Genomic DNA, 12,969 nt, shown 5'->3' with positions numbered 1-12,969 from the left:
TTCTAAAATACTAAATCATGCCAGTATGTCTGGTTCTGGTATTCCTCAAGCCAAAATAATCAATATTAACACAATTAGAATTCCCAAGTTAATTACTTTATATGCCCATCAAGATTGTTTCTCAGAAAATTCATTCACTGTGATTTAATGTGAATTTATATGTTGAGATTTATGTCTATAAACAATAATTTTTGTAGGAAAAACTCTAGAATGCAAAGCACCTATGTGCTTCGGAGAATATGAAATACAGTGAAACTTACTAAACTTACTAAAAAATTTGGAAGGTCCTTGCCCTCTACTATTACAGCAGAATTGAAGCCAGACCCCCAAACCTGACCAAAATCAGATTTTTGTCACTCTTCTTTCTCCCAAATTCATAACTAAATCATAATTATCCAGGTATCTATTAATTACATTGAGCAGATCAACTCTTTCCAATAAATTATATATCTTTGTTGTCAGATTTTTGTAATAAAAGGTCCTCTTGTTTCAGTTTTTCATTTGTTTCAATTGTTCATTTGTTTGTTTCATTTTAGTCTAGAATTGTATACGCTTTCTATTTTGAGTAAATTATAACTGTTTTCTCCTTCATTGCAGAAGACAATAGATGTGCATCTTCAAATGCAGCATCCTGTGCCAGGTGCCTTGCGCTGGGTCCAGAATGTGGATGGTGTGTTCAAGAGGTGTGCCATTTTTTTTTTCTTTTTCTCATGGTTGACTTGAGCTATAGCATGAGTTCATTTTCCTAATATTCTGTGCCTTGAAGGTGCATCAGGAAAAATAAAGATACTGCTGAACATAAGGAAAATTTTATTTGGTTTTATGCTTGGAAACAGCATGTCTGGCTGAATATAAAATAAATCATAACCTTTTTATTAGGAAAATTACGGTAATTTTGAAATGAAGTGCAAACCATTTTATGTTTTCCATCTGTTCTATACAGAGAATTGGCAACCACAGCTAGTAACTTTTGATAGTTCAGTAGGCTTTGGTGTGGAATTCTTGCTTCAGCTTGAGGCATTAGGTTATGTATCCTGTTGTTCAAAATAAGTGTTTTTCTGTTCTACCAAGAGAAACAAATCCTAATAACAAAATTCTTAGTAAAACAATTACAATGCATTCCTTCTTTCTTGGCTCTAGGGTTGTTTTGTGTTTTCTTCTTTTGTTGGTAATCTGGAGTTAGAACTGCCTGTATCTAGTAAATTGCACTGAAGAAGCGATCTGCTAATTTGGGGTTTCTTCTTGTATGAGATTGCCTAAATAATTTTACATTTACTTATGTAGCTCCTGGGAATTGGAACAAACAAATAGGTCTTTAATGGCTTTTTGCTTGACATGGAGATAAGTCTCTAGCTTTTGTCTCCTTTGACTTAACAACTGTGCCTACTGTTATCCTTCCAACCTCCTTTATTACTTCTTGGAGAAAAAAGAAAGTTGAAAGGTAGCCACAGATGGTGGATATCACTTTCTTCTAGGAAGCAAGTCAGAATAGAGGCAGAGCAGGGGTTCAAGAAACAGTAGGCATGTCTGAAAGTAAGTCTCCGTACTGATAGCCTAAAGGCTTCCCAAATGGACTCTGGGCTCCACCAGTGAGAAAACCAGATGTCATTCATGAACTAGAAAGTGGTTCATCAGAACCCGTGGAGCCAGGCATGTCATAGAGAGGACATCTTCAGAGTTTCTGGGTCCGATCCCATCACTGCCTGTGAGCCAAATGACCGAAAGAACTCACTTTATTCTAGCATCTCCCTTTCCTCGTCTCTATAACCTCAAATTTGGTGTCTGCTTCCAGGTTTTTCTCTGTCAAGAATGTTTCATGGCTTGTTATTTCCTGACCCCAAACCAGTACTTCATTTTAGATTTTTACTGCTTCACTAAGGAAAATCCTTAGAGCCCTGAAGTTTGTGCCAACTTGCTGTCAACTGCTGAATGCTTTAGTGAGGGTAGTTTGGAAGAGCCTTCAAAAGATAGTACAGAAGCCCAGTTGTCAGCCACATGTAACATGTTAGCCATAGAACATCAGGTTTCAGAGGGACCCCTTCTCCCTGTCACACCTCTGACTGGAAGAAAATAATCTGGAGAGTCACAGCTCTGGGAATAGCTGTCAGTCCTGCCATAGAAGGAGGGATTTTGAGTATTCGGAGGAATCAGTTGTCTGATAGAAAGAGCTAAGTCAAGGAGAAAGGAGGTGGCTGCTGGAGGGGAGAAGGAAAACCTGTCACTGTTGGTGACATTCTTCAGATGGGATCTTAGGGAAAACAGTCAGAAACTCACTTGGGTGCTCATGTCCCCAAATATTCCATATAGCGCAGTGCAGCCTAGTTTATGTATTGAAAGAGCAGGCTCTGAAGAAACACTGAGTTGGATTCAAATCCTAGTTCCACCAGTTTCTAATGTTATAAACTTGCACATATTACCTAATCACTTTGAACCTCAGATTTCCATACCTCTAAAATGGAAATACAAATTGAACCCGCCTCAAGGTCTTGTGAGGATGAAATGAAGCAATGTGGGAAGCACTGGGCACAGAGGCATGGCTTAAGAAATGGGATTTAGGACTATATATAGAACTTTGACAAGGTTCTGGAACAACTCATTCAGGGTTAGGAAACAAGGAGGATTGCTTGTATTAATAACATAACCTCAGGGGAAGCAGCCAGTTTTAGGACTCAGCCACTATCCATGCCATTAACAGGAGCTGTCCACTCCCTGCAGGCTGACTTGACGTCATTGAGAGGAAGAATGTATTATTTAATTTTGGAAGATCCCTCACCCTTTAGGTGCGGATGTGACTGATGCCAATGATTCCTCAACCAGCAAGGCTGGAAGGAGAGGCAAGGGAGAGGCAGGCTCTTTTTTTTTTTTTCTCCTCATGATTAGGATAGATAAATGGTAACAAAGTAAACCTGGCTTGAATAATTTTCAAGGCTAGTCAAAAGTAAAAGGTCTCTAGAAAATTTAGACAGGATGTATCCAGTTTGCTTGCACTATTATGTAGCATGTTAATCTGCCATTCCATATACTTTGCTTTCTCTTTCCTTCTACACTACATAAGTAATTGGAAAATAATTAGGATAGAAACGGCATCATCAATATTATCTAGTTTGATGCCCCATGTTCCTCTCTAACATCTATGAAATACATGATATGTCTTGAAGAATTCCCTTCCTCTCCTACCTGTTGTGTCTGATGCAGGGTGTCATGCACAGTGAGAGTTCAGAGCATAGGCTCAGAGCATAATTATACTTTCACAGCATATATGATAGGAAAAGTTTCACTGTCAAAGGGAATATGATAGAATGCTCTCACTTCTGTGCAAATTGCTATGTTTGGAAGTCAAAAAGACCCAGGCGTGAGTAGGAAAAAAAACCTTTTCATATATATATATATATCTCCCCAGAATACTATATTAAATTGATGAAAATAACAACCAATAAAAAGCCAACCAGGTCAGGCGCAGTGGCTCACACCTGTAATTCTAGCACTTTGGGAGGCCGAGGCAGGCAGATCACCTAAGGTCAGGAGTTTGAGACCAGCCTGGCCAACATGGTAGAACCCCATCTCTACAAAAGATACAATAGTTAGCTGGGCGTGGTGGTGTGTGCCTGTAGTCCCAGCTACTCGGGAGGCTGAGGCAAGAGAATTTTTAGAACCTGGGAGATGGAGGTTGCAGTGAGCCGAGATCGTGCCACTATACTCCAGCCTGGATCAGGAGGGAGACTCTGTCTCCGAAACAGAAAAAAACCAACCAGAGAAACTTCAGTCTGAGCTTTTCCTTCTCAAATAGGTTTTAGATGCAGAAAGTTGGAGTAGGATTTTTGCTTGTGTTTTTCTTGTAGAAAAAGTAAAAACATAAGGATTAGAAGAAATTAAAATGATATAAAATACCAAAAATGCAATATTTGCTATGTCATTTTCTTTGGATGTAATTGAGATGATATACACTAAAAATATCAGTGATTTTCTTTCTTTTAAACAGGATTTCATTTCAGATGGATCAAGAAGTGAACGTTGTGATATTGTTTCCAATTTAATAAGCAAAGGCTGCTCAGTTGATTCAATAGAATACCCATCTGTGCATGTTATAATACCCACTGAAAATGAAATTAATACCCAGGTGACACCAGGAGAAGTGTCTATCCAGCTGCGTCCAGGTTTGGTCATTTTCAAATAAATCTATAATGATTCTTAACTTGAAATTGCAATTTACTTTAATTTGCTCATTTTTAATATTATGTGGCAGACAGTATTGTTCTTGTAGAAACCACAGTGGACTCAGAATCAAGAAATTAGAATTCTAGTCTTTATAGTGCCTGCAGCCAGCTGTGTGTCTTCGGACACTGCAAACCTGACCACACTATATTCTAATTATGTGTTCTGTTCACATAATCGGATCAGGTTGTGATGTAATTGTGTTTTTCTACTCTACTGCAAGCCCTAGGAGCAAGGGGACATGTTTATTCCACTCTCTTTTTCCAATGCCTAGCAGAGCACTGGCATGTAGTAAGCACTCCATAAGTTATTTGTTAGCTTGATTGATCCTTTTTGGAAGGGATCTTCCAAAATTAAATCAGTCAAGCAATCAATATTTTTGTGATTTAATCACAACCAACTTGTAATTAAAAGTTTATTACAAAGTTCTTAGAGACTTTGTAATAGACTTTTAATCACAAAGCTGCAATTCATGATTATCATAATTACCTTGGGCAGTTTTGTGATGGCCCCTGAGATTAATATACACCTTTTCTCCTATACCTCTTTTGTACTTCCCCTTCCTTCACAGTGTATTTCACAGTTTGGCCTATGTTGTAGGCCACTGGACATTATTCACTTTCACTTTCCTTCAGTGCTACAGAATCCTGGTGTAAAAACTACATATAGTAAGATAAATCAAGGTACACAGATGCGCACCACTCAATTAGATGCATGTAGTTTAACGCAGTTCACAATTGTATCCAATCCTTCATCATTTCATTGTGGGTGGTCCTGTCCTGTCTTTAATTTTTAAATAACCATTCTTGACACATTCCCTTCCCCATTCCAGAACTGTGCTATTTCTTCCAGACTCTGATTATCAGAAAAACAAAATCCATTACTTTCTTGGCCCTGGGCATATTCCCAGTTTCCAATTAAAACTGTGCTCTTTCCCATATTAAATAATGACACAGCCCAGTATGGACATTGTGAGCAACAGTTGGAAAGGAATATACGAAAATGAAAGTAATTAGATTGGTAAGATTATAGCTCTTCCCACCTTCCATTGCAAAAAAATTATTTAGTGTCGTAAATAAATTCTTTTTTAGAAAAAGAGAGACAGGGTGAAACAAAAATTATATGCTTTTGTTCACCTAATTCCAATTGAATACATCCACTAAACTCTGCCCTTACATATTCCTATAATTACACATGCCTCTCTCTTGCCTGTGTTTTCTTTTGCCTTTTTCTTACTGCTAGAAAGTTTGAACATTTTCCCTAAGCTGATAACCATCTTTATCTCTCTTTTTTGTGTAATTTGTGTCTCCATACAAATATGCCTATATTTCTAATTGAATGCCAATTTTCAGCAACTTATATATAAAGCTTAACCTATATCATTTGCCTCTAATAAATATGACTACATTCTTAAAAATGTCTTACTCTTTTTTAAATTCTTGAGATTTGAAAATTATAAGCTGCATTTTATTTATTTATTTTTGTTATGCTCCTTTGTGCACACTGAATATAAGCTGTATTTTAATGTTACAGTTGCCCAACCATCTTTAATGATTTTTTTTTTATTTTCCTATTATCCTACTAGGTTTGTAATCCCAGTTTTTCTGATCTATATGAGCCTGAGATTACTTCTAACATCCCCCATTTCTTATGCATTTCCATATCCCTAGCAAAACTATAATCTAGGGCCTTTCCCATTGTTAATCTACCTGATTCTCCAGGATCTTAATCCAGGCCATCGCCCCTTTCAGCACACATGTAATTCAATTATATTTCAGCTTTCTGACTCAAATGAGTCTGGAAATACTTCCCAGTTCACACCTGAATTTAAGAGTAAGTTGTTAATATCATCTTTCCTGCAAATCTTTCAGAATTCTCAATTCCTGCCTCTTCACTCTTCATTTTCCTTCAACAGGATTTTCAAAACAGAAGAATTGAAAAACCCACACCTTAATATTTGCACATGAAGTAAATAGGAATTATATAATATAATAGAAAAATAATAAACAGTCTCTTAGTCTGTTTGGCTGCTATAACAAAGTACATTGATTGGGTGGCATACACAACAGAAATTTATTTTCTCATGGTTCTCGGGGATGGAAAGTCCAAGATCAAGGTGCTAGTAGATATGGTTCCTGGTGAGAGGTCTCATCCTGGCTTGCTATGTCCACACAGGGCAGAGAGAAAGTGATAAAGAGAGAGAACACACATGCACAAGAGTGAGAGAGTGAAAACTCTCCAGTATCTCTTCTTAGAAGTGCACTAATCCCATCATGTCGGCTCCATCCTCATGATCTCATCTAAACCTAATCATATCTCTCAGAGACCCCCTGTTCAAATACTGCCACATTGGAGGTTAGGGCTCCAACATATGAATTTTTCGGAACACAATTCAGTCGATAGCATTTGATACATAAATAATATTTTCAAAAGTCCATGGAATATTTTTTAGAAATGAATTACACTTTAGGCAGGAAAACACAATTCTAAAAATAAAACTGTTCTTATATGCCAATATCTATAAGCATGGTGTAATAAAATTTTAAGTCAATACAAAATAATAGATAAACATTAAATAACAGCAAGTTTCAGAGAAGCCTCTCCTAAATAATTCTATCTCCAAGAATAAATTGAAACTCTAGTCCTATAAGCCAATAATAGCAGTAACAAACACTTCAAAATATACGGGTTGTTACTGATGTTGTTGTTACAAAAATTCACAACTTTAAGTGCTTTTATTATTAAAGGAAAATGAATCCAGATGAACTAAGCATCCAAAGATATAAGAAGAAGATAAACAAAAAAATTCATAAGAAAAATGAGAAAAGAGTTCCTAAATTTAAAAACAAAGCAAAAATTAATGAAATGCAAAACAGGAAAAAAAGAATAAAATGGATGTATAAATCCAGAGAACCAGACAGCTGGTTCTCTGTAAAGTCTAATAAAATAGATAAATTGTTGTCAAATCTAATTAAGAAAAGAGGGCAAAAAATCAAATAACCTAATTATGTAAACCATAATTATAGAAAAAAATTCAGAAAGAAGACTTTAAGAAATATTAAGCACAAAAATCTATAATAAACTGTTTAAGTCTTGAGATAATTTTCTAGGAAAATATGTCTAAAATTGACTTAAGATAGAGAACCCTAAGAAACCTAATATACAAGAAGTTTAAAAAGTTATAAATGTTTATAATTATAAAAATTGTAATTACCTCCCTTAATAAGAAATACTCCCTAAAAACATTAGGTCTAAATGCTTTCATGAGCAGAAGTGTTTCATGTTCATTCAAATATTGAAGGAATACATTATCTCTGTGGTATATAAACTCTTACACCACTTTATTTATTTACTTATTTACTTTTATCATTATTATTATTATTATTATTATTTTGAGACAGAGTCTCCCTCTGTCACCCAGGCTGGAATACAGTGGCGTGATCTCAGCTCGCTGCAACCTCTGCCTCCCGGGTTCAAGTGATTCTCCTGCCTCAGCCCCCTGAATAGCTGAGATTACAGGAGCCTGCCACCATGCCTGGCAAATTTGTTTTGTATTTTTAGTAGAGACAGGGTTTCACCATGTTGGCCAGACTAGTCTCGAACTCCTCAACTCAGGTGATCCACCCGCCTCGGCTTCCCAAAGTGCTGGGATTTCAGGAGTGAGCCATCGAGCCCGGCCTAAACTCTTACATCACTTTAGAGGATGCCTAGAAGCTACTTAATTATTACAAGGTTAGTATAACCCTATTATCAAATTCTTAGTAAAATTTTAGCAAATCAAATTAACTGTATGTGATAAGAAGAACAATATCACCAAACAAATAGGCTTAAGCTAGAAAACCAAAGATAGCTGATTTTTGGAATTGATGTATTTTTATGATGTTAGTTTGCCAAAAAGAGATAAAACATATTGTTATCTCAATAGATAATAAAAAATAATTCAATAAAATTTAGTGCCCATTTCTGGCAAAACCAAAATCGAAGAATAATCCCTTAGGATATGTTAAAATCCTTCTCAAAAGTATACATAAATATGATTACATTTTTAAAAATGAAATAAGAGTTATAAACGTTTTGAAAAGATAAAGCAAAATTATCATGCTATGGAAAATCCAAGCAAATCAAGTAAAACTAACTATTGAATTTTTTTAAATTTTACTCTGGCAGGTTGTTTTTTAAAATATTCAAAAATCAGTGAATTTCCTTTGTAATATTAAATATAATGAAGAAAAATGATCAATTGTGTGATTATCTCATAAAAGCAACCTAGAATGTAAACTGTTTAGGAATAAACTTTTAAAAAAGTATAAGATCCATTGTGCTACCTAATAGAGAATATGAATAAATGGAGAAGAATTTTATGCTCCTGAATATAATATCATAACAATGACAGTTATCTATATAGTCTATAAGTATAACAAAGTCCAAGTGAATCAATAAATGTAAGACAATCAATCCCAATCAAATTTGAATGCAGTTTTTTAAAACACATCTTCACTGAAACTTATTATGCATGTATCTTTGTATATAACTGCATATTTATTTAGCATGCATTCCTGGCGGTAGATCTGCTAGGTCAAATATATGACAATGTATTTACTTTTTAATGTAGATTGTTACATTATTCACAAAAACAATTCGATGTTCAGTTTAGCCTTTCATTAGTCAATCATGCCTGCTTTCATTCTTTTTAATGTCTGCTATTTGTTTAGTCCATTAGCTGTTTTCTTTTGCCTTTTTCCTAGAACTAGAAAGTTTGAACATTTTTCCTAAGCTATTAATCATCTTCATCTCTCTTTTTTTGTGTGTGATTTGTGTCTCCATACAAATATGCCTATTTTTCTAATTGAATGCTAATTTTCAGAGGTTTATTGTATATTATTTGCCTCTAATAAATATAACTATATTATTTTAAATGTCTTGCTCTTTTTTAAATACATAAGTTTGAAAATTATAAGTTGCATTTTTTCTACTGGTATGTTACAAATAATTTATACACTTCAATGAGTTTAGCTTGTTCTTTTTTAGAGATATAATGATGATTTGGTCCTTCTGAGACTATAAATGAACAGTTCAAAAGCTGGAAAATTGTTTCAGTGCTGTAGACAAGCAATGATAGTGGTAATGACACAGGAGAAAACTAGGTAAACTTGAGAGAGAATGGAGAGGTGGAATCCACAGAAGTTGGTGATTGATAGGCCATGTGGGACTCCCAGGATCTGGCAAGCAACTTAGTGTGGTAGGGAAATCTGTATGAATGAAGTGGTGTTGATTTAAACTGGGACGTCTTGAGTTGAGAGAGAGAGACTTAGCTATATGAGGCTGAAGCTCAGGGGAGAGATAGGGCTTGGAGATAGAAGAGAAACAGGAGACATCAACAGGAGATGGTAAGTGAACGCAGTGGGGAAGAGCTCATGGGGAGTAGGAGAGTGAAAAAAGAGAAATAATTTTATGTCAGTCATTGTGGAGCTTGATTTTATTAAATTTCCCATTACTATTTGAATTTCTATGTGCAAATTAGCATAATTGTCTAACGTGTGTAAGTCATCTTTCCAACATAGTTGTGAGCTCCATGAGGCAGAACTAGTTTATAATCCCCATATATAGCAAATATTTATTAAATTAAACTGAAAATAAGTTCTTAAAAAATGAATTTGACATCAAAGACATATCTGTCTTAGGGCATAATACATAAAGCTAAACGTTGGCAACCCCAGATATATAGAAACATACTCCATGATGTGAAAGTCCTTTTCACCATGAGATGAATCAGAGTCAAGGGCTTGATATAACGCATACCTAAGTGGAAAATGCATTGAGCTCTTAATATTAATTTTGATTTATCACTTTATTCTTCCCTGATAAAAATTTATGACTTCCAATGTAGCATCTGTTAAGAATTTTTCATGAATGTATTTATTACATCATATACTGACTAGGTTTCTTAAAAAATGTTAGTAGGACTATATTTTAATTGGATGTTTTAAATCACATTAAAAAATGACATTTTCTTTACTTTTCACTTCTTAAAATATACTTTTTCTTATTTTCACCTATGAATCTTATGGAAAATGATAACAGAAATAGACTATTGATCCTAGTTGATGTTCTCTAAGGAAACTGGATATTAACTCTTTAGGAAAATAGGACAGAGAAGGGAATTCTCTAATTCTAATTCAGAAATAATACAATGTATATTATAAGGATAGTTTAACCTATATTTCACTAACTTAAGAAAATGTTTCAAACTTGGTTCACTTTAATAATGTGCAAAAAGAATCTTCTAATTTAGTGTAGATTTAGTAAGATTTTCCAGATATGCCTTACCTCTTTCTTAATTTCAAAATTTAGAAAACAAAACAGAACTTGCACATTTTCTCTCCACCCCCTGGCACACATTCCTCGCTTTATTTCCCACAGAAATTAGGAAATGTCCTGGAGTCTGTACCTTGCCATTATAAACTGGTCCCATTTGGGGGCCCTTCTCCTTCCCCTGCTGAAGTATAATGAATAGAAATTGGCTTATCATTCTTCCACTTACAGCTTTCCACATTTTCTCTTGGTTTTAAAATTTCATCTTATGCAGAACATTTTTTTACTTATCTTTTCCTAGTGTGCAGTCATGTTTGTTGTGCCCAGTACATCAGAGATGCTCACATCATTCTTTGAGTAGTTTAAAAACTCATTTTAACCACTTTTTATTCTTTGTATTCACACCAATCACTGGCAATAGCTCTAAGTAGGTCATCAACTCTCCTCCATGTCTTCTTTCTAATTCTGTCACAGACTCACTTCTTCCCTTTAAAATTAATGGAAGGAAATGAGTGTCTGAGTTCTTAGAATCTCAAAAGGCATGAGGATAAAGCTTTCCTGGAGATAATATAAGTGGTGGTAGGAAGATTTGGGAGCCAGATGATACTCTTTTCCTCTTAGAGAAACTCTGTGGAAGCTCTGCCTACACTGGGAAATAAATTCTAGATACTGGCTTCTTTCTGTGGTAAATATGTGGGCCCTTTGAAATGTTGTACCAAAATGTGCTTCAAATATAGTTTAGTTATAAAACATTTATGGGGGACTATGTATGTGCCAACTACAGAGGCTTCAGAGATGAAGAAACAGTTCTTACCCTAGTGTTGCTTAGAATCTAGTAGTAGTAAGTAATAATTACTAACATACGCATTTACTATATAGGCAATACTAGGGTAAATATTTTACATAGGTTACCTTATTTAGTAGCTCTTAGCTGCTAAAAAAATAATAATAATAAAGATGTCCAGTCTAGAGTCTCATAATTATATGGTAAACACTAAAATGGTGGTATGATCCAGTTGCCGTGGAAACACAGGGGCGGGGCCCTCAGCTCAGCTTAGGAAGGAGCAGATTACTGAGTGGTGTCTTTAACTGGTAATTACATGAAGAAGAAGAGGTTGCGCCACCACAGGCAGAGGAAGGACCACAAGCAGAGCATAGGAGTATGCATTTGTAGGGTGTATATGGGGAATTAAAGCAGATTTGTTTTGCTAGAGCTAAAGATGTAGACAAGAGTAAGTATTATGTAGGAACTTCGATCTGACGTGTTTAGCCATTGGGCATTGGCCATCTGGTGGAGAGCTGTTGACAAAAAATAAGTAATTTTGAATTTTAAAAGGATAGACTCGGTAGTATAGATAATGAAGGCAGGAAAACGAGATGATAGAGGTAGACAAATGAAGAGGTTATGGAAATAATCCAGGCAAAAACACATGAAGGGCAAGGATGGATAGGAATATATCCCAGTATTCTGGCATGCTAGAGGAGTTCAACTGAAATGTTTAACTTGACGAATAATAGGTAAGGGAAGTAAGTGAAAACTAAACTACTAGATTCTTAACTCTTAAACCCTTTACTGGGTCAAAAGTAATGAGTTTGAACATAGTGTCGAAATTAACCTGATTCTACCTTGTGTTAGAAATTTCTACATGCATAAAGGAAAAACAAAGAAGGAAATGTTATGGTCGGTCCCAAATCATAGTCAATTATAACTATTTTCCTCAAAGTTGGCCTTACCTATGTTTAGTGGTAAGAATTGATTGTTTAATATAGGAAAAAAGACCTAAAATTGGTGAGATAATGTGATTCGAATTCCAAAAAAAAAAAAAAGGAAAATTAGATAGCTCTGCATTGAGAAGAATTGAATGATATTTTAAAGATATTCACATAAACACACACCCAAATAGATTCTTCACATTTACTTGTATTCCAAAAACAGAAAACTATTGAAAAGAATGAAGTATGGCAACAAAGTACACGAACAAAAAAACAACTGAAGCATCACCAGAATTTTGTTTTCTGTTGTAGAAACTTACTTAGGTTACATTCTGAGACTGGCAAAGAAAGATACCAGAAATTTAAAGTAATCATTACCCTTTATCTTCAACACCCAAACCCCCTAAAATGACAAGAACAGCTATAATTAACTTAATGTGAAATTAAAAAGGGAACACTGACATATCGTCTATTAATAGTCAATACAAATATTAACCCATGGTGCCTTACAACTAAAAATATCTGGAGAGCACATGCCAGGTTAAGTTTAATCTTTATATAACAAATTCAGTTACATATAACTGTTTAATAATACCTGAAGTTGGAATAGCCCAGATAGTGGTAAAGTATTAATAGAAATGTATTCAACATGGTTTGTGCAAAATTAATAAAATTCTTTAGGTAAAACGGCTTTGAAAATCATATATTATGCTTGAGGAGGAGTGAATGTGG

General features: G+C 34.9%; 1 protein-coding gene across 3 annotated transcripts in view; it reads left to right on the top strand.

Moving 5' to 3' along the window:
• Positions 1–12,969, top strand: part of ITGB8 (integrin subunit beta 8) — an 85,251-nt gene that overhangs the window by 32,583 nt on the left and 39,699 nt on the right. For all 3 annotated transcript variants that reach the window (XM_063726060.1, XM_063726059.1, XM_002818172.3), the window contains 2 exons: positions 598–683; positions 3,980–4,154. Coding sequence is in view for 1 of the 3 variants with exons in the window: in XM_002818172.3 (XP_002818218.1) it covers positions 598–683; positions 3,980–4,154 (261 nt within the window). In the remaining 2 variants the exon portion in view is untranslated. The remainder of the gene's footprint in view (positions 1–597; positions 684–3,979; positions 4,155–12,969) is intronic.

This window comes from Pongo abelii, chromosome 6 (genome assembly GCF_028885655.2).
Source record: "Pongo abelii isolate AG06213 chromosome 6, NHGRI_mPonAbe1-v2.0_pri, whole genome shotgun sequence".
Taxonomy (NCBI): domain Eukaryota; kingdom Metazoa; phylum Chordata; class Mammalia; order Primates; family Hominidae; genus Pongo; species Pongo abelii.
The sequence above is the reverse complement of the archived record's forward strand: the minus strand, read 5'-3'. Positions and strand labels throughout refer to the sequence as shown.